This window comes from Carlito syrichta, unplaced genomic scaffold (assembly GCF_000164805.1).
Source record: "Carlito syrichta isolate Samal-C Ts95f unplaced genomic scaffold, Tarsius_syrichta-2.0.1 Scaffold307206, whole genome shotgun sequence".
In the NCBI taxonomy this organism is placed as follows: Eukaryota; Metazoa; Chordata; class Mammalia; order Primates; family Tarsiidae; genus Carlito; species Carlito syrichta.
In genome coordinates, this window is record NW_007251302.1 from 80,075 (window position 1) to 103,202 (window position 23,128).

The 23,128-nt window shown below is 38.0% G+C and overlaps 1 protein-coding gene across 5 annotated transcripts in view; it reads left to right on the forward strand.

Moving 5' to 3' along the window:
• STARD3NL (STARD3 N-terminal like) overlaps positions 1–19,306 on the forward strand; it is a 49,291-nt gene extending 29,985 nt beyond the window's left edge. For 2 of the 5 annotated variants that reach the window (XM_021715588.1, XM_008064137.1), the window contains 7 exons: positions 373–450; positions 1,054–1,131; positions 3,024–3,077; positions 3,192–3,309; positions 5,304–5,399; positions 17,471–17,543; positions 18,555–19,304. In XM_021715588.1, coding sequence (XP_021571263.1) covers positions 373–450; positions 1,054–1,131; positions 3,024–3,077; positions 3,192–3,309; positions 5,304–5,399; positions 17,471–17,526 — 480 coding nt within the window. In that variant the 3' untranslated portion in view covers positions 17,527–17,543; positions 18,555–19,304. Of the gene's footprint in view, positions 1–372; positions 451–1,053; positions 1,132–3,023; positions 3,078–3,191; positions 3,310–5,303; positions 5,400–17,470; positions 17,544–18,554 lie in introns of all 5 variants that reach the window. The other 3 variants (XR_504708.2, XM_008064136.1, XM_008064138.2) reach the window with 3 other exon arrangements.
• The last annotated feature ends 3,822 nt before the right edge of the window (positions 19,307–23,128 follow it).

Genomic DNA, 23,128 nt, shown 5'->3' on the forward strand with positions numbered 1-23,128 from the left:
AAAAGTGAGGGAGGTCTGATAAAGGTGAATCGCCTTCTTTAAAAATATACATTTGTATGATGGAAGACATTATCTTGGAAGGGAAAAAATAATTTTCTTACTTAACATTTTAGTTTGCCAAAATATGAACTACAAAGGTTATTATTTTTCATTGTACATTTATGTCTGTTGAATGAATGAATTCAAAATTGAGAAAACAGGGCGTGTTGGTTATTCTTTTTCTATCAAAAATTACAAGGGTTCTTTTCTTCCGTATTTTAACATATCTGTGTTTTGAAAAAGATAGGCAGAAAAGTCTATAGTAAACTTTACTCTTGTTTTCCTCTTGTGCATAAGTCTTTTTTTTGTTTTGTTTCTTACTCTTAATCCTAGGTAAATGGAGGCATTGAGAACACATTAGAAAAGGAGGTGGTACAATATGATTACTACTCTTCTTATTTTGATATATTTGTAAGTACTTTTGTATTATGCTTCGTTTCCAATATGGTAAAACTGAAACCAAAGGGCAAATTTCTTCTAAATAGATTTCAAATTCTATGACATTTTTTTCCTCCCTTGAACACTGACTATATTTCCTTTTCCTTTAATTTCCTACCCATTCAATGCTCTCCCTCTCTTACTAAGAAATTGTCTGATTATCTTAAGGAAATAAAAGATTAATGACAGGTAGGGAAGGCAGCAGAAGGAGCCATTCTCATTTTGTTGGTGGAGAGTCTTTATTCTTTTAAATGGCTAAAGTAGAACCAACCCATTGACAAATCCTAATTGCTGAAAGGAAAACTCATCTATTTATGTCAGCATGATGGAAACGTCATCCCTTTTTGCCTTGTTCTTTTTTTTTCATAATGGTAAATTAATGTGAAACCTTATTTGCCATTGCATCAAGTTCTGGAGCAGAGATTTCCAAATGATGATCTGTAGACCAGTGCCAGTCTGTGGCAGTGTCCAGCTAAATCAGAATAATGAAGGCAGTCTAGTGAGTCCTTCATAAAGCTAAGCTACTTTATTTTTGTATATATTATAAATTATGTCTCTTCTTTCTTTTCCCCCCAGCTTTTGGCTGTTTTTCGATTTAAAGTATTAATACTTGCATATGCTGTATGCAGACTGCGCCATTGGTGGGCAATAGCGGTGAGTTGCCCTGGATGAGTGGGTCTTGTCCTCCAGTGCAGGTGGCCAGGACCTGCTCAAAGCAGGCCTAACCCGGGAGAAGATGTGCTTCTAATCCTGGTGGAATTCCAGTAGCCTTTCCTGAGTCCCCCTTCCTCCGCACTTGGGTAGGCGTAACACTCCAGGGCTTCTTTCCAGTGTTAATGAGTAACTAGCTTTGTCCCTATGGATGCTGAACCACTTGCGGAATCTAGAAGGCCAGTACCAACCCAGCCTCTACTTCATTTTGCAAATAAGAGATGAGAGCAGTACTTCTGTCATGAAAATATTTGGGAAATTAATTGTTTGGTTGAAACTACTTAGTGATTTTTTAATGACTTGGTCTATACTTAATTAGATAATCACCTTCTCCCCTGCTTTATTCCCCCTCCCTCCAGTCTTGGAAGGAAAAGCTCCCCATCTCCTTTCTGTTATTGCCTTGGGCTCCTTGAAAGCAGGGACCTTTTTACTCATCTGTTTCTTTGCATCTAACACAGAGCTTTGGTATCCTCAATAAATATTTAGAGATTGAAAGGAAAATTACGAGCAGTTTTGTCTGGGTTATTTTTGCCATTTCCACAGACATCTGAATACTCACCTTTTTCAGAACTCTAATAATACAATTATATGGGGAGAAAATATTGAGGTCCTCAGACTAGGGAGAACTGCCCAGAAATAACCTGTAGTCCTGTGGTTTGAGGCCAGACCTCAGTCTATATAGGCCAGGCCTGGGTTTGTCAGTCTGGGAGTGGGAGTTGTACTATCCTACTAAGTCCACTAGGGGGCTGCACCTGCCTGGGCCATCTCTTCTGAGCATTTGTAGAATCACAGGGCTGAGGTTAGATCACCTATTAATCCTGAGGCTCTCTAACAGTCTTGGCCAGACTTGACTGCCTTTCTGGAATACGCTTTTGCTGGTCTTGCAGTAGCTGTGATGACTGTACCTTCCTATTTTTTCTGCAAATCCCCATTTGGGATGTTTTCTATAGTCTCCATAATGTATGCTAGTATTTGCCAGACTATCTATCTCAATGTTTGTTTTAGAAAAGTAGTTTACATATAGATAGTCAATGAGCTTTATAAGAAAGTATCTTCAGAATCTGCTTTCAAATTGTCTGAAGAATGGGTCTGATATGGCAAAAACTATTTTATTGTTTCTGAATCTTGTTTTTGAAACCATTTGTAAAGAGAATCTAAAAGCTGAAAGGAGAAGTCAGCTGGTACCTAAAAAACACTCAGTGTTGGCCTGTAAAGTTAATTAGCATCAGAATGTAAAATGCCTTCCCTCCCAAGCAATTACTCTGGCTAAGGTATGCATGGGTGTGTGTGTGTGTGTGTGTGTGTGTGTGTGTGTGTGTGTGTGTGTGTAACTTTGTTAACACTTACTGAGAAAGATAATACTCCCTGGCCTCCATTCTGTCAGTCATGCTGCTGTTAGCATTCACTTTCATCAAGTTTCACCATGCTAAAAATATTAGTTGGAGAATGCAGTGATGAGGCTCAGATACTGTGGTGTCTCTAGGCTTCACAACCCCTGGGGAGAGCCCTGCCTACACATTTCACTGGTTCCTTCGATTCCTTCTATGTGGTTGAGGGTCTGGATAAAACATAGTTTCTGGTGGATAAAACAACAGCCTGCTAAAATGTGGGAGAAGGGAAAACCCAAGCAGTCATCTACGGATTGTGTACTATGTAGAAGCCCATTTGCCCCAGTCTGGGTAGAGGGGATAGAGATGGAATGATGCAGGAGGGAGCCAGACTGAATAGGGCTTTTAGGCCTTGCCCTCCTGATTTGAGTAGTCTCTTTTATGAGGGAGGGGCCGTTACAGTGTGAAATATCTAATTTGAATGGTGCTGGATTATGTGTTTTGCAGTTGACAACAGCAGTGACCAGTGCCTTTTTATTAGCAAAAGTGATCCTTTCAAAGGTATGGCCTACCACTTTTTCTGTACAGTTACCACCTACAGTGGCAAAGTCTTGTTTTCTAGTGTGAGTTCATGTTTAACTACATTTCTCCTTTGTGGTCACGTCTGTTCTCCAGCTTTTCTCTCAAGGGGCTTTTGGCTATGTGCTGCCCATCATTTCATTCATCCTTGCCTGGATTGAGACATGGTTCCTGGATTTCAAAGTGTTACCTCAAGAAGCCGAAGAAGAAAACAGTAAGTTCTCATCAATATTATCCTCCTGAAACTGACTGGGTACCCAGCTATAAGGAAGAGATGTAGATGCCTTGATGTGAATGGAGTGGCAGATGGGTAGATTCAGGCAGTCTTGTGCCTCCATTCTTTAGTGGCTGCAGGAGGAATCAAGACAAGGATTGGGTTGTAGATAGTAACAGAAAGTGGCTTCTCTCTCCAATTGTTGGGCCACACTTCCCCTGGAAAAAGATGTGAACACTGCTGAAAAAGACATTCAAGCAATAGCAAAAAATAGTCAATACTTCTTTCTCCCCAAACAGTTTGACCTTTTCTCGCTATAAGTAGTAGTCATAGGACACTAAGCATTTTGTGCATATTGAGCAGAACTGTACTGTTTAGGGGTAGAGAAAATGAAACCAATTTTAAGTGAGCTGAGGCAGCTCTTCTATATACAAGTCAGTGATTCTCCAGAGTCTCACAGTGTGATCTATACAGCAGGTGGTGGCTTTGGATGGGCCATAATTAGAACAGTTAAATGCCTAGAGCCTGGACTAGTGGTTGGTTAATGATGAAGATGGAGTTCAGAGGAGAACAGCTAGCCTCTCACTATCCTCCTCTGAGTAGCTGAGTGATTGCTAGTGTGGTATACTCATGAGTCCTGCCAAAGCTTCTGTAATCTCACTTTGTGGCTTTGAGTATCCTAGGATATTAACTAGGAAGGCCAAATGATTGATTGAGCTTTATGGTAAATTACTGAGCTGGAATTTATCTCTGCATGATGTCCCTAGTGGAAGCCCATGTGTTCTACCCACCCTCTTGGAGATACAAGGATCAAAAGCTCGTTTCAGACACCCATGTAGTTTTAGCACATGGTGTTATTATGCCGCTTTTACTCATCTGGCTCAATTTGCCCTGCCTCATAGGAAAAAAAAAATCTTGCATGTTACAGAAAGTTAAGAATGATTATAACCTAAAAAACCAGCAGGATGAAAAATATCCTTGTAAGTGGTTTTATTTTGGAAAATCTTGTTTACAGAGAAGAAATCTATAAGAAAATAATGATAATTCAAGAGTAGATATTAAAATCATGCTAATCAGACCAAGATGTGTCTTGTATTGTATGTTTCTTTATGAAAGTGTATTGTGGAGAAGGGATAGGTAAAGCTAAAAGAAGTCTTTTTTTATTGTATATAAATATCAGCCTGAACTTTATTGGAAACAAATCTGTTAACTTGGCTAAGGCTTGGGTGGTTGTGTGACTAAAGCAAATTGAAAGTAACTGATAAAGCAGAATGCACATTTACTGACAGCTTTAAAAACAACATTTATTTTCCTTGTCAATGGCATATATTAGTCACATACGTGGCATCTGCTCTCTGGCCTGGTGCTTCCTCCCACAATATCTTAACATTGACTCAGCTTTCAGCCAAGAGAACCCAAGTGTTGATAGCCTTCATGTGTTAATGTGTTAGTGTTCTGGAGCTATCCACATCGTTCTTCCTTCTCTTCTTTGTATGTGTGTGTGTGTGTGTTTACTTCTTTTCTTTGGAGACTTTTTTGTTGTGTAAATATGTCTTCGTCTTTTTAATTATTCATTTTATATTTATAAAAGGCTGTCCATGTAATACACTTTATATCTGATATTTCTTTTGCCAACCATTTTTAAGAGCCAACTGGGTTGTTTTTGTTGTTGTTTCACTTTGTGTTTTGGTTTTGATATTGTGGTTGATTTTTGTAGGAAGGTAGGTATTTCCAAGAAAGAATACTATAAATATTACGTTAAAGAATTCCATGAGTAACATGAAGCAGTTTTTCAAACTGTTTGGTTATCTGTCCTTACAGTATTAGTTCATAGTTTATAAATGAAACCTTCATTTTTTATTGAAAGATTTTCAAAGTACCTCTTTTTCTAAGAGTATTTTATAATAATAACAGTAATTTATGTTACCTAATCTTGCCCAGACTCTACCAGAAATGTGACATCATTTCCAGCATATGAATTTCTTCTCTTCTAGGACTCCTGATTGTTCAGGATGCTTCAGAGAGGGCAGCGCTTATACCTGGTGGTCTTTCTGATGGTCAGTTTTATTCCCCTCCAGAGTCTGAAGCAGGTAAAAAAAATTGATTATAATTTGTGCTTTTGTCCCTCACTCAGAAGCTGTACCATTTCTTCTTTTCCCTACCACCTCTTTTTATCAGTACACTTAGAAGAAAACATCTAGCATAACAGGTATTAAGAATATGGAAATAAGAAAGGCATGGTCTTGCATGAGACCCGTGGTAAGACATGGAGATATAAAAATTAATGTAATGGAAGAGTGATTAGACACTGTGTTTTGTGATCTGTATCTTGGAAGACAGGAAAACAACAGTTTCAGTGTACTCCCTAAACCAAGCTCCTTCTAGGATTTCCTGTGTCTGAGAATGACAGGTCCCATACTTGCCCAAATCAGAAACGAGAGTCTCCCTGTGCTTCACTCCTTTCTTAGGGCTCACCTCATCATTCACAAAGCTGCTTTGATCCTTTCTTCTTTATTTTGGCCTCCATTATCTCATTCAAATTCTACCACTTCTTTCTTTCTCTCTCTCTCTCTATCTCCCTCCCTCCTCCTCCCCCCCATTATAAAGATGCAAAGTACAATTCAGGGTTAGGTATACAAACGTTGATTATGCAGTTACCCTTGTTGATGAGGTATGTCCCTCCCTCCTGTAGCAGCTTCTCTCAACTGCCAATACCATGCCCCCCTCCCCTGATAGCTTCCCACTACTGCCAATCCTTTTCTTATAGTATTATAATTGTTCAAGGGCTGCTTATGAGTGAGAACATAAGCTTTGCTTCCAGAACTGCTATCCTGTTCCATTGGTCTGTGTGCCTGTTCTTCTACCAATACCAGGCTGTTTTGATTACTGTAGCCTTATAGTAAAGTTTGAAGCCTGGAAGTGTGATACCTCCTGCTTAGTTTCTTTTGCTAAGGATTGCTTTGGCTATTTGTGGTCATTTATGTTTCCATATGAATTTCTGTATTGTCATTTCCAGGTCTGAGAAGAATGATGTTTGTAACTTAATGAGTATTGCATTGAATCTGTAGATTGCCTTTGGTGGGATGGACATTTGAACAATGTTGACTATTCCTAACCATAAGCATAAAACATTTTCCATTTGTTTGTGTCTTCTTGGATTTCTTTGTTTTGTAGTTCTTTTTTTTTGAGTTGGAGTCTCACTCTGTCGCCCAGACTAGAGTGCAGTGGCCGCTCCTGACCACCGCAGCCTCGACCTGCTGGGCTCCGGCGATCCTTCCGCCTCAGCCTTCCAAGTAGCCGGAATTACAGGCACGCGCTACCACGCCCAGCTGATTTTGTGATTTATTGTAGAGATGAGGTCTCGCTCCCCGGGCGGGTTATGAACCTGTGGGCTCAGGCAATCCACTCACCTCAGCCTCTCAAAGGCGCAGGATTACAGGCTGAGCCACTGAGCCCGGCTGACAGTTCTATTTCTAAACACCAACAATAAACAAACAGAAACCTAAATAAAAAGTCCCATTCACAATAGCCACACAAAAAAATGAAATACCTTGGCATCTTCTTAACCAGAGACATGAAAGACCTTAACAATGAAAGCTACAAACACTGATCAAAGAAAACAAAGATGACACAAACAAAAAACAAATGGAAAAATATTCCATGCACATGGGTTGGAAGAATCAACATTGTTAAGATGTCGATTCTACCAAAGACAATCTACAGATTTAATGCAATACCCATTAAATTACCAGCAGTATTCTTCTCAAATGATAATACAGGAATTCATAGGGAAACATAAATGACCATAATAGCTAAAACAATCCTTGGCAAAGAAAAACAAAGCAGTTGGTATCACACTCCCAGACTGTAAACTTTATTATAAAGCTACAATAATCATAACAGCCTGGTGTTGGTATAAGAACAGACATATAGACCAATGGAACGGAATAGAGATTCTAGAAGCAAAACCTCAATTTCTCAACCAACTTATCTTTAACAAAGCCTCTACCACCAATTACTGGGGAGAAGAGAACCTATTCAGTAAATGGTGCCAGGAAAACTGACTGAAAACATGCAGAAGATTAAAACAAGACTCCCACATATCACCATACACAAAAGTCAACTCTAAATGAATCAAAGACCTAAATGTAAAACCTCCAATTATAAGAACCTCAGAAAATGCAGGAGACACCCTTATGGAAATTGAAATTGGCAACCAATTCCTGATCAAAGTGCCCATGCCATAAGAGATAAGAGAGACAAGTGGGACCTCATCAAACCTACAGACTTCTGCAAGGCCAAAGAAACCATCAAGAGAGCAGAGAGACAACCCCCTGACTGGGAAAAAATATTTGTAACTGTATATCTTACAAAGGCCTAACATCTAGGATCTACAAGGAACACAAAGACAAAGAGAAAAAACAGCCCCATTACAAAGTGGGCAAAAGATGAATAGGCACTTCTCAAAAGAAGACATACGAGCAGGCAACAGATACATGAAAAAATGTTCAGTCTCACTAATCATCAAAGAAATGCAAATTAAAACCACACTGAGATACCACCTAACTCCGGTTAAGATGGCCATCATCAGAGATGCTGGAGAGGATGTGGGGAAAAGGGAACACTTCTACACTGTTGGTGAAAGCGTAAGCTAGTACAACCACTGTGGAAAAAAGTTTGACAATTCCTAAAAGGCCCTAAAACTGACCTTCCATACAACCCTGCAATACTCCTGCTGGGAATATACCCAGGGAAATTCAAATTACTCTGGAAAAGATACCTGCACATGCAACTTTATTGCAACACTGTTCAACATAGCAAAAACATGGAACCAACCATGCTGCCCATTGAAAGAGGACTGGATAAAAAAAAATATGGCTCATATACACAATGAAATATTACGTAGCCATAAAGAAGGACAAAATTATGAATTTACAGCAACTTGGGTGAACTTAGTGATCTATCACAGAAACAAAGAACTTGAGTATCACATGTTCTCAGTCATAGGTGGACCTTGAAAAACTATCATAATACCATAAGAAAAGTATTGTCAGTAATGGAAAATTGCTGGGGGGTGTAGGGGTGGGATTGGAAGTAGTGGGATTCTGTTGGTGGTTGTGGGGGAAGAGGGGCTCACCTCATCAACAAGAGTACCTGCATAATGAATATTTGTATACTTAACCCTGAATTGAACCCCACATCTTTCAAATAAAATTTTTTTTAAAAATTAAAAAGAAGCCGGGCTCGGTGGCTCAGCCTGTAATCCCGCGCCTTTGGGAGGCTGAGGTGAGTGGATTACCTGAGCCTGCGGGTTCGAGACCCACCTGGGCAGCTTGGCGAGACCTCATCTCTACAATAAATCAAAAAATCAGCTGGGCATGGTAGCGTGTGCCTGTATTTCCGGCTACTCAGAAGGCTGAGGTGGAAGGATCGCCGGAGCCCAGCAGGTCGAGGCTGCGGTGACCGGGAGCGGCTACTGCACTCCAGTCTGGGCGACAGAGTGAGACTCCAACTCAAAAAAAAAATTAAAAGAGTTACTATATGATGCAGCAATTCCCTCTCTGAGTATATATAATTCACTCTCTGAGTATAAACTCAAAAGAAGTGAAAGCAGGGTCTCCAAAAGATATATTTATACTCGTGATCATAACAGTAGTATTCACTGTAGCCTAATGGTGGAAATAACTCAGATGGGTATTAACAGATGACTAGATAATCAAAATGTGATATATACATCCATTGGAATACTATTCTGCTTTAAAAAGGAATGGAACTCTGACACATATTATAACATGTATGAGCCTTGAACACAATTATGCTGAGTGAAATAAGCCAGACACAAAAGGACAACTATCGTATGATTCCACTTATAAGAGGTACCTAGAGAAATCAAAAGAAACAAAGTAGAGTGGGAGGAGCTAAGGAAGTTCTGAAAAAGAATGATAGTGATGACTGCACATATATTTATGTTAAATATACGTTACCACACTAAAAAACATTAGACATAGCTAACATTTTTACAAGTGCCAAGTGCTAGTCTAAGGACTTTACTAATATTCACTCATTTATTCTTCAGATCTACTGAATATTATAAAATTCTTATTATCCCTAATGTAGAGATGAGCAAATTAAGGTGGGGGTATTGAAGCAATCTTCCCAGTATCACACAAATACAGCATATTCAAATAAGAAGTGATGTGGCTAGAATTTAATCTGGGCCCCAGGACTAGAGTCCATGGTCGTAACTACTAAGTATATTGCCTTTCGGTACTTATAAAAATGCAGATTTGATCATGTTAGTCCCCTGCTCAAAAGTCTTCAGTGCCGTAAAGGACTACAAAATCTACATCCGTAGCCTGGCAGAAAGTGCCACTGTAGCACTCTTACCCAGTTGTCTAGCCTCTCACCTTGTCACTGCCTTCTTGTTCACAGTTTTTTTGAAAGTGCTGTGCTCCAGAGCTTTAAGCCATGGTGCACCTTGATGTTTCTATTCTGATCATTGTATCCTCTGCAATCCTAGTTTCTCATATGTTCCAAGGCGTCCACGTAGCCATCGGTACTCACCTTTCAGCAGTCTTACTTATTTAGGGCATCCTTTGCATGTTCTTTGGGACCTCTTCCACAGCCACAACCTTGTCTGCACTGTCTTCACTACTGATCTGGTTCATTTCTACTACTGGAAAGTAAACTTGAGTTAGAGACTACATTATTGTGTTCCCAGCATTAAGCATAGTAAATATTTTAAACATACACTATAATAAAACAGATTCCAGACAGAAAGAGCCATGTGAATGATCAAAGGCACAACAATATGAGATAGCAGTATACTTGAAGAACTCCAAGTAATTGATATTCTGGACTATTCATGTTAGAGCTTTTTAAAAGCAGTGTAAAACACAAAAGCACAGAGCCAGGTGAGATACAGATATGGATTAGCTGAAAATCTGTTTCTAAGACATTAGACTCTAGAATTAAGTATTAATTTTGTTTATTTATTACCCCGTTATAATTATCTCATTATAAGGATTATACCTTATTACCTCATTAGAAGGATTATTTCATTCAGATATTTTATGTCTGAACTCATTCCAGAAAAAGAAGTTTATATTAGAGCTTATACTTTATACTTTTTTCTAAGACTAATACAATTTCTTTTTTTTAGATAATTCTTTTTCAAAGATAATACAATTTCTCAGTACTAACATATTTTCTTAATTAGAAGTTCAGAGCAGTAGAATAATAACATGAGGTATATCACCTCATGTATTCCTCATCAACTTTCCAGTACTGTACTGGACTCCACTGGCTTTGACCTGTGACTTTTACCACCACCTAGTGGTACTCAGGAACATTACCATTTCATTCTGTTAAGCTAATCAAGAACATCACTTTCATGGTGTTTCACCAGGTAACTTTTTAAAGACAAAAGGCAGGTTACTAATGGCAAGAAGAATTGTTCACAGTAGCTTACTTTATTGTATTAGCATTTTCTGAATGTTCAATTTATGAAAGAAGTAAAACTGAAAACTATTTTTGGAATTAATGTGGCTAGAAAAGAAGACTACTCTAGAGAAAAATTCATCATTACACCAGTAGCTAAAAATTCAACAGTCTTTGAGTAGCTGGAGTTATAAGCTGCTGTTGCCCTGACACAGCACTGATTGCCCTAGTAGACATGAGGCATCTGAAAAGGCCTAACTTGCCTTGTTGTCCTTTTCTCTATCACCTCATCTATATGTACTTGGCACATATTAGAATTATACCTGCTAGCCGGGCTCAGTGGCTCAGCCTGTAATCCCATGCCTTTGGGAGGCTGAGGTGAGTGGATTGCCTGAGCCCCCGGGTTCGAGACCCGCCTGGGCAGCGAGACCTCATCTCTACAATAAATCAAAAAATCAGCCAGGCATGGTAGCACATGCCTCTAATTCCGGCTACTTGAAAGGCTGACACGGAAGGATCGCCGGAGCACAGCAGGTCGAGGCTGTGGTGGCCGGGAGCGGCCATTGCACTCCAGTCTGGGCGACAGAGTGAGACTCCAACTCAAAAAAAAAAAAAAAAAAAGAATTATACCTGCTGAAGGAATGGATGAAAAGAAAAGAAAGACATGTGAAGCACCATAAATAAAAAATGTTAACATTTTTCCTTATAAAGGAGAAGCTTTAATTTTAATATCACTAGTACCATTTTAGTAAATGTGTTTTTAAAGGATATGTCCAGATAAAGGCATTCAGATTCTAATTAAATGCCTACCAAAAGTAGCCATGCATCTTCATTTGCTTCAAGCAGTATTGTCTCATACAAGTTGTCCCATGTCATTATTATTAGAACCCCTTTTATCTTCCAGAAGCGTTTTTGTTTAGATGATCAATTGTATGATTGCTCTATGTATAGTGAATACATTTGAAACACAATTTTCCTACCATTTAATTAAAATTTTGAAAGTGTTGAAAAATCGTTGCCCGAAATTACCTAATACTTTTTTTAAAAAAGCTTGCTTGAGGTATAATACTACAATATTCATGCATTTAGAACATATGATTGCATGGTTTTTAGTAAATTTGTAGTTTTTCAGTCAACATCACAAAGTAATTTTAGAGCATTTTCTCTTTTTTTTTTTTTTTTTGAGCTGGAGTCTCACTCTGTTGCCCAGGCTGAAGTACAGTGTCATGCTCATGGCCACCACAGCCTCGACCTGCTGGGCTCAGGTGATCCTTCCACCTCAGCCTTCCAAGTAGCTGGAACTACAGACGCAGCCACCATGCCCGGCTAGTTTTTGTGATTTATTGTAGAGACGAGGTCTTACCAAGTTGCCCAGGCTGGTCTCGAACCTCCAGTCTCAGGCAGTCCTCTTGCCTCGGCCTCCCAAAGTGTTGGGATTACAGACTGAGCAACCACACCTGACCTAGAGCATTTTCATTACTCAAAAACTCACAAATGCCCTTTTGCATTTAATCCTCACTTCTGCATTTAGTTGTAAATAACCACTGATGTGTTTTGTTATCATGATGATAAATTTACTTTTTCTGGGCTTTTAACATAAATGCAGTGATATGATATATATTTTTTTATGTCCAGCTTATTTTGCTTAGCATAAAGTTTTTAGGACCAGCCATGTTGCAGCATACATCAGTAGTTTGTTTCTTTTATGGCTAGATATGTATATACGTTTACAAGTTGATGGACATTAGGATTGTTTCTAGCTTTTGGCTGTTGTGAATAATCCAGCTATAAATACTCACACAACATGTCTTTGTGTGGATATTTTTTACTTTTCTTGAAGATTTCTAAGAACATATTTGTTGGATCATATGGCTAGTTTCTATTTAACTTTTAAAAAAATTGCCGAACTATTCTTCAAAGTGGCTATACTATTTTACATCCCCTCCAATAGTGTACAGTAGTACCCCCTTATTCATAGTTTCACTTTCCATGGTTTCAGTTACCCAGTGTCAACCAAGGTCTGAAAATATTAAATGGAAGATTCTAGAAGTAGACAGTTTATACATTTTTAATTTTGTGGCATTCTGAATAGCATGATGAAATCTCACACAGTTCTGCTGTGTCCCACCTGGGATGTACATCATCCCTCTGTCCAGCATGTCCGTGTTGTGGACACTCCCCACCCATTAGTAGCCATCTGGCTGATCAGATCCACAATGCTATATTCAAGTAACCCTTTTTTTACTTAATAATGGCAAGGCAATTCAGATATGTTAAAGAGAAGCCATAAAGTGCTTCCTTTAGCAAAAAAGTGAAAGTACTCAATAAGGAAAGAAAAAAAATCTCATGCTGAACATTGTCAAGTTCAACACATGATAAAACTTATCATAGGCATATAACTATAGGAAACAACATTATATATAGGATTCAGTACTAACTGGTTTCAGACATCCCCTGGAGGTTTGGGAACATGTCACCCACGGATAAGGGGGACTACTGTAGTTGTGTTTCAGTTCTCTATATACTCACCAACAGCTGGTATTGTTTGTCTTTTTTATTATTGCCAGACTGGCAGGTTTAAAGTGACATCCCATTGTAGCTTTAATTTGTATGTCAGTAGTGATACTGAAATCTTTTTTGAGTCTGTATTATATATTATTCATATGTATTCTTTGGAAAAATGTCTATTTCAAGTCTTTTGCCATATTCTTAGTTGTGTTGCCTTCTTATTGAATTGTGAGAGGGATTTATATGTTCTAGATAAAAGTTCTTTATCAGATATATGATTTACAAAGATTTTTCCCACCCTGTAGTTTCTTTTCACTTCTTCATAGAGTCTTTTGAAGCACAAGTTTTAAAGTTTGATTAAATCTAGTTTATGAATTTGTTCTTTTATGGATAGTATATTTGAAGTCATATCTAAGAATTTTATACCTTAGCTTTATGACATGAAGATTTTCTCTTATGTTTTCTTCTAGAGGGTTTTATAGTTTTATGTCTTTTGATTAAGATTATGGTCTATTTTCAATTAATTTTCATATGTAGAGGAGCTAAGGGACTAAATTCATTTTCTTGCTTTTGGATATCCTGTTAACTGAGCACCAGTTGTTGAAAAGATGGTCATTCCTCATGGAACTGACTTGACACATTTGTTAAAAATCAGTTTATCATCAATGTATCAAGTTACCTTTTACTGTTATTCTTTATTCTGCTTAAAGTGGGTTTAGCTTGACTTTTTTTTTTTTACTTTTCTAAAGTGAACAATTACATAACTGATTTAAGACCTTGTTTTTTTTCTGATGTAGGAATTTAAAGCTATAAATTTCTCTTTAGGAATTGCTTATGTGACATCTCATAAATTTTGCTTTCATTTTCATGCATTATTCAGCTTTACATGGGTTGACAATGATGTGTCTGCACGTAGATCTCTTTATATATATTCTAACCTGTGTTTGTACAGATTACTCAATGTGTAGATTAATATTTCGCAACTAATTTGAGACCATTCAGTCCTCAAATGTTTTTCTCGCTTTTTTCCTTTTCTCTTCTTCTGGAATTCTCATTACATATGTATTCGTGTGCTTGATGTTCTGTGACAGGTCCCTGACTCTATTCAGTTTTCTTTAGTTTTTTTCTCTCTTATTTTCAGATTGGATAATGTGTATCCATCTACCTTCAAGTTCATGGATTCTTTCTTCTGCCATCTTTAATATTTTCTTGACCCTCTCTAGTGAATTTTACTGAAGTTTTTCTTCTCCCAAATTTTTTCTGTTTTCTTCTTGAGATTCTCTACTTTTTATCTTTGTCATGCTTTCCTTTATTTAAATTGGTTTTCTATTGCTCTTTGAGCATATTCATAATAGTTGATTGCTAAACATAGTATTTAGAGACACTCAGATTGTTTTGACTGTTATTTTTTTTTTTCTGAGAATGGTCACACTTTCCTCATTCTTTGCATGTCTTATATAATTTTTATTGGAAAGTATTTTACTGAAAATATAGCAACTCTGGATTTTGGATTTTTCCCAAAAAGATTACTGTTGTTACTTTTATTTGTTTAGCAAATTGTCTGTGCTATGTCTGTGATGTCTTTACACCTTGGGATGTATGGCTTCTTCTGTCTTTTTCGTTTTTGTTTGATTGTTTGTTTTGTTTTGTTTTTCCTTTTAATTCTTGCCTTTCTTTTCACACCTGGCTTCATGGGAGTCACACATGTCTACAGGCCCTTGTAGTAGCCAGTGATTTGACAGAAGATTGTGCTTAAGCCCTTGGATTAAGGATTTCATCCTTTGCCGAGTGGATTTGCACATGGTTTGGAAGTATATTCAGAGTCAGGCCATCTTTAATATCTCCCCAGCTTTTTCTTTTCCATTGAGTCTGTGCTCACAGCTCAGAATTGGGCTCCCTTAAGTCTCCTCCTCTGTGCGTGCAAACTGCTTCAGCCAGGCATACGCTTGCCCCGGCAGTGACCACAACCTCAGGCTTGGAGAGCAGCTGGCCCTTTTTGCTCACCTACCACTGAATTTGTCATTTCACCATCACAGCTGCTGGGCATGAGCATGACTCTGCACTCCAAATTAAGTGTGCTTCCTTCAAGTAGGTAGCTTTACTGCCAGTCCTTATGACCTGCCCTGCCCTGACAGAGCCTGCATTCCCATCAAGCTGGGCTTTGGGGGTTGGGGAAGCCACTGGAACAGCTCCAGGCAAGTCACCCCTGCTATTCCCTTAAATATTTCAAATACACACACTTCTCTGTGTGTTGTATGCCTTTGGTCATTTCCACATGGTGAGTATTGTTAGTTTTGTCCATTTTGCCAAGTTTCTTGGGTGCTTTCTAGGGAGAGGATTTAATGATCCCTTCAACAAGGGTACCTGCATAATGAACATTTGAATCGTACCCCCACATTTTTAAAATTTTTTTTAAAATGTACAGAAGACATATTGTTAAATTTTGATTAGGGTTTAGCTTTATTAGAATTCCCAAATTATTCCAAGACACCTCAACTTGTGGTTTAAATGCTGTTGGCCTGGCAGGTGGAAAGTGAGCCTGGGAACAGACTTGGTGTGACCACTCAGACTCCTTTCAGAGTGAGAACAAACAGTTTCACCACACTGTGTCTCCGTGATTTATAGAGCTTTAATAGACTGGAAAGTAAAGTCTTCAACCAATATACTGTTATCTGTTTTGCTACAAATTTAACCTGAACTGGATGGCAATTATGAGGTTAAGATATGGACGTAATCTTTTCTTAAGATTCTTAGTCATTCTTTCTTCTAGACCAAATTCCTTTGCTATAATCCAGGCAGACATTCTCCTGAAAAAATTCTCTTTAAAGTATATCATCTAACAAGATTAAAGCAGCAGTTAATGCGGGCTGCTGCTTTTATGTGTGAATCGATTCTATCCCTCACCTGCTACCTTAGTCTTCTCACAGAACTCCCTTTCTCCTCCCTTCCCTGATTATGAAAATAATGCTTTTTTATAAAAAATTAAAAATTATACTAATCAGAAATCACCTATCCTTCAAAGTATTCACTAAAATCAGTATTGGCAGTTTAGTTTGTTCCTTTTGGTTGTGTGTATAATTTCATGTTATTGTGCCCATTCACCCTATATGGCTTATATCCTGCTTTTAAAAATTATAATTTAAAAATAATACTGTCAATTCAAGTTTATTATGGAAATTTGGGGATTTGCAGAAAAATATGTAAAAGTCACATGGATATTTTTTCAACTTTTTATTATTTATAATGTTGTCAATTGTGATCTTATAGTATACAAAGTTTTATTCATTATATATTTGCTTTTGCCTTGCAGAATATGTGTTTTGCATGTTGTTATAAACTATATATAAACATAATTTTAAGTGAGTGCAAGATATTTTATGAAAATATGATGTTAATTTAACCTTTCTCCTATTTTCAGACATTTTACTTTTCTAATTTTCAGAGAGAAAATCTACATAATGACTAATATGCATTATTTCCTCAGGAATAGAGGCATCCTAAGGAAGAATTCGGAGTAGAATGAGTGGGTCAGTGTAGAAATATATAAGGTTAATGAGACACTGATCCAGCAAGGTCACACGGTAGTCACTGCTAAAGCACTGCCCTCAGCATTAGGAAGCCATCACTGCCCTTTCGCTCACCTGATACAGCAATTTTTCAAAATTACCTAGATTAAATCCTTTGTACCAAAGCTTAAGGTTAATTGCATGTAAAAAATATACCCAAGCTTGTTAGCAAAGAGTTGGAGGAGGAATAGCAATTGATAATAATTATTGGTCTATATGAATATTTTTACCAGTATATAAGTGAAATCCATTTTGAGAGTGATAGATTATTGTTTAAAGTTTTCCTCTATAAGAAATACAGCAAAACTTAAAAATAGCCATTTGTTAGCCTGAACCTCTTGAGGGAGGATTACACATATGTTTAATCTTTCATTTTAAATGTATGCATATAATGCCAGGTGCAGTGGCTTGTACCCATAGTCCTAGCTACTCAGGAGTCTGAGGCAGAAGGATCACTTGAGTCCAGGAGTTTGAGTTTATAGTGAGCTATGATCTTGCCACTGCTCTCCAGCCTGGGTGACAGAGAAGGACCCTATCTCTAAAAAAATTAAAATTAAATAAAATTGCATACATATATATTGTAATGAAATATTTTGTTACTGTAATAGAATGAATTACTTTTCTTCTTCCCCTTCCCCACCATGTAGGATCTGAAGAAGCTGAAGAGAAACAAGACAGTGAAAAACCACTTTTAGAGCTATGAGTACTACTTTTGTTAAAGTAAGTGTTTGAAATGATGCTGTAACAACAAAGTAGTTAAGGATGAAGCATTTTCTTTGAGTGGTTTCAAAGTAAAATTCAAAACATATAAGTATAAATATATAGCCAGATTTGTCTTAGCTACATGAATGTATTGATCACACTATACTACTGAAAACTTTCTTAACATTTTCTGTATAGGTTTAAATTTGTTAAGTTTAGATTCCCAGATTTCTAGAGAATAATGATGAATGGATGTTTGTTTACTTAGACTGTGTACATGTCAGATATTGTTTTAATTACAAATATCAGTCTGTTTATTATGTTAACAGGACAGCAGTTCTGAGATATAGGTGCTGTTGTTACCTCTGTTTTGCACTTGAGGCAACAGAGACATAGATGGGTAACTTGTTAAGGATGCACAGCTAGAAGTGGCAGCGCCAGGCCTCAGACCCATGCAGGGGTCTGCTCCAGGGTCTACTCCAGCTCCATTCCAGGATGTCTGTCAAAGGCTTTGGAACTTCTGAGATGAAAGCTGCTGTACATTCAAAGCAGTAGCACTTGGTATGCTTCCAGGCAGAACACATTGTTAAATCCCTTTAAATCTTCAAAGAAAATCATTTCAACCTCCTACATACAAGGCAAGTAAATATAAATATAGTAGCAGCAACTCTGCCTAATTATTTAACCACATAAGGTAAAAGTAGTTGACAGATTGTGACTTGTGGGGAAGCCTGAACAGAGACTAAGTGGAAGGCAGTGGCAACCAAGGTCATGGCGCATGGCCCTACCTTGCCTGCCTCAGTGGCACCTAGCACACCTCAGCGCTGTCTCGTGAAGCAAAACTGTGGGCATGCCAGTAGTTGACCCTTTTCTGAAGTGCTTTAAGATAAATTTGAGTGTGGTCACACCCATGGTCCTGTATGTGTCTGTCACAGCTCACAGACTCTATTATAAAAATGTAAGGGGAGCTTAGCATTTTGCCTTTCCACATCATTTCTCACATATTTTTGACTTCTCTCTTTTTTAAAGTGTGAAAACCCTCCTGGAAAGTCATCCGAGGGAAAAGATACTGGTGATGGAGTCTCTCTATTGCAAGTTGAAATGGTGACATCCACTGCTGACTTTATGGAACAGCTATTAACGAGTTTATTTATTGTAATACCTCACAGACATTGTACCATATCCACACACATGTAGTCGCCTGCCTGTGGCTGGTCAGGTAATGTAATGATTCATCCTCTTTCCAGTGAGACTGAGTCCGATGTGTTAATGACTAGGTGAAGAAAGTCTTGTGCTGTATTCCTAATCAAAACACTTCTTAATATATTGAAATAACACTTTTTTAGTAAGTGAAATATCTTATTTCAATTCACAGAATGATTTTTTTTGTTTATGTCTCAGATTTATTTTGTATTTCTTTTTTAACTGCCTCCATTTTCCTTGTGTTTTTTTTTTAACTCATGCACATGTGCTCTTTATACAATTTTAAAAAGTAATAAAATTCAACATATCAAAATGCTTAGTTTTACTTTTCTTATTTTGCATTATATATTTGGCCTGAAGTATTGGAATTATGAAAGGGGAACAGGAGGGATTGTGAATATGTGCAAAATGTTACTAGACATTTGTATTATTTTTAACATGAAATTGTGTTTTTCTCTGATAAATTGTTCTGAGCTATTCTAAAGTACTCTTATTTTGAACCCACAGAATGACTGAAGCCATTGCTGTCATTTTTTCTTCATGTTTAGCCAATTTGAATTAAAATGAACTAAACTATATCGTGAGTTATTTTTTCCAACGTGAATATTTACCATAATGATTCATAGAAAGTCAGCATGTCTTTTAGTTTTCTTTCATCATTTGTTGTGTCGTCCAAGAAAAACTTACTTGCCTGTAGTGATAATGATGCTGATTTGGGTAGAAACTGACCTTTTGTGCAGATCAAGTCTGTGCTTGTTCTAAGTGGTTCAGATCTCAGTAACGCAATCTTCAAGTTTGAAGTCTCACTAGGAAGAGAGTCTCCTGGTAGTGAAGGGGTGAGGAAAATCTCCAGCATCTGGCCTTGGGACTTACACTTCAGAAATTCATTTATGTTATCCAAGTTTGACTCTTCTGTCTCAGGATTGGAGTTGCATATACACTAAGCCCAGAGATGGTACCTAAACTGACTGTCAGGTTGTAATTTAACCTGAGGAAGAGCTGTCACCTGAGCATGCTGAAGTGAACCCGTAGGGTGTTTTAATCCTCATAGGAAGCCAAGACTTGCCAAGGGGAGTGAGCTATAGCATTTGACTACACCATGAAGTCAGATTGTGCGTGTCTATAGTGATCATCTCAATAGTAGCATCATACTTTTCCCTGGGACTGGATAGATTTGGCCGAGGGGTAGACGCCTACTTTATACCATGCTTGGGGGTATAGGGGTGGGTTACTTCCTTTTTATGCTCTCATGATTGAACAACTTTCTTCTAATTGACCCCAATCACTCATTTGTCTGATGTTAATGTTCCCTATTAAGCCTTGCTCAGGTTGACTAAAGTCATTTTGTTTTTGTAGAGGGACATTTATGATTTCATCATATGACATTCAGTTACACAGTGGAACTCGGCTTCTATACCCCTGGGTTCCTGTGGGGAAAGAAGCACATCGCTGTTGCCCGCGTCTGCAATCTGCCTATGCTAATAGGTTCATGGGCACTGGTCTTGTGTCACCCTGTTTACACTGAGGAAATGAAACCAAGGGTACTAGCATCTGTAAATCCAATACTTCGGAAAACCAGATAGTTGGTGGAATGTTAGGGATTGTCTCAATGCTGTGGGATGTCCTCCTCTGCTCTTCAGAACAGTGCCCTGGGAGTAGACAGAAGGTGCAGTGTCTAGACAGTCCTGGGCATCAGATTCCCAGCTCACGTACTAGCTGATTAATTTTAAATATTAAATGCAGGGAGCCCACACTACCCACAGCATGGAGAGAGAATGTTTGATAGCAATCTCATATGTGTGAAGGTGGTTATTTCTTTCCATTAGCTGTGGTGTTTCAAAAGTGAGCAAAGTTGGTTGTGGTTTAACAGTCTTTATTTTCTCTTATAACATCCTAGCCACCCTTTGCACAGCCCCAACCAATAAGGGCTGGTTTGACTTTGAGCATTTTCCACGAATCAACCACATTTGACAGAACATGTAAGCAAAAGAAGCCTGAGAAAATAAAACACCCTCAGCCACACCAGGGCCCTCCCGCCGCCCACTCTGTCTCTTCCACCACCGCCTCTGTACTCCCTCTGTACTGCTGAACTTTGGGGCTGCCCAGGTTGAATCGGGGAAGGAAGTTACTAAGACGTTTGAAACCACAGGAGACATTGCCTAGTTCACTGGCTAGTGATATCACCCCACAAAGCTCTTAGTGATTTGAAAGCTTCCTGTCTTTGCAGATGTGCTTTCCTAATCCAGAAATAGTTCTGGATCTCTAAAAAGGGGCCAGGTAAGTGCCTTAAAGAGGTCTGATTATTCACGAGAATCATGGAGTAGATCTAAATTAATTTAATCGTTCTCAAGTCTGGTTGCTCATATTTTGCTTCAAATTGAACCTCTGTTTGGTTTCCAAATAATCTATTTCATAGAAACTGAAGCTGATTGTAAATAAACAACAACAACAACCCTTCAGATGTTAAATAAGACACTTTTAATTCTAACATATAAAAGTTTTTACTTTCATTTTTTGAGTCAGGGTCTCAGTCTGTCACCTAGACTCGAGTGCTGTGGCACAATCATAGTTCACCACAGCCTCAAACAGCTCAAACGATTCTCCCACCTCAATTTGCCAAGTAGCTAGGACTACAGGCATACACCATCATGCCCAGCTACTTTTTTTTATTTTTATTTTTTGTAGAGATAGGGTCTTGCTATATTTCCCAGGCTAGTCTTGAACTCCTAGGCTCAACCAAACATTCTTTCTTGGCTTCCCACAATGGGTTTACAGGCATGAACCCCTATGCCCGGCAAGTTTTTACTTTAAAAGGATTTATTAGAGAAAATAGAAAAATACACAACCACTTGTCATTTTTTCACCCACCTGCCATACATTGAACATTTTATACCTTTGCAGAAATAGACAAAATGAGTTTCATGCTTGTTAGTATTATTACTAAATAGAAAAAATGGTCAAAGTACATGAACTAATATTACACAGAAGAAAATTAAGTGGACCTTACACAGACAAGGATATTTAGCTTCACTGATAGTAAGAGAAAGCAAATTAAAACCACAATGAGGTGGTTTTTTGCCTATCAGATTAGCAAAATCCTGACATTTGACAGCACATTCCCGGCACTCGCATACTCTGTGGGAGAAAGCATGGTGGGGCTATCCCAATGATGGCATGTGGGCAATGACTATCAAAATCACCAGTGCACATGTTCAAAGGACACAAATGCTATTGTTTATTTCAACATCTTTCCGAGTAGCAAAAGACTGGAAATAAAGCAAGCAACTGATGAAAATTTGTTCACCAATGAAATACCTTGTAACTGTCCAAATCTCTAAATCTTCCTATATGTAGACATAAAAAGAGCTTAAGGATTCCTAAATGAAAAGAAATGTGCAGAATAATGTATATTGTAGACTACTTATGCAAGAAGGGGAAATGAGAATATAGACGTACATTTAAAAGCACTTCCATATTTACACAAATAAATATGTTTTTGAACCGTGTACCTTTACATGTGTGCTTAATAGTTTTAATAGAATCATGCTATGGATGTTATTTTTCAACACCAATTCTAGTTATTTTCCAATTATTTAAAGAATCTACACTTTTTTGAAGATGTGCATGAGGCTTTTATACAACCTTAATTTCGTTAATTCCTGATTAGGCATTTGGGGTAATTTGGGACTGTTTGAATGAACATCATTGCACATAAATCTTAGTGCATAACTTTTGTGTCCTTGGGAAACTGATGGATCAAGTACATTTAAGAACATTTTCTAAGCATGTTGCATGCTTGTGTAATGTGCTCTACGATGGCTCCTATGGCTTGCCATCTGATGCCCCAGAGCCGGAGTTCAAGAGCTATTTCAGTCACTTGCTGGCCTTAACCTTGACTGTGCATTAGAATTATCGAAGGCAATTTTCCAAAGTCTCGCTGGCTAGCCTGTGGTAAAGTCTCCCAAAAGGAGAACCCCTGGTAGAATGGATAGGGCAACAGTTCTGAAGTCAGACAGTCCTGAAATCAAGTGGACTCAGGGATTTACTTGGTGGTTAACGTTGGGCATACTTTAAAAAAAGAAAACCTTGGTTTTCTTATCAGTGAAAGTAGTGAAATGCCTGTAAATGAAATGCCTGCCGTTGAAAGCCTTAGAGAGAATGCAGACTGCCTGGCAAAATTCCCAGTGCTCAACAAGTGGTAGGTACTACTTTTTATTCCAACAAAGCAGAAAAAGCAAACAAATGAAAAAAGACCTAACAACACATAATGAAAACTATGCATTTACTCAGATAAGTTTTTCATGGCTAGTGAAGATTTTGAGTCTCTAGCTGTTTGACTGAATTGTATCATATTGGTGTAGTATCTCATTACTCAGAATTTCTAATTGGCGGTTATATAG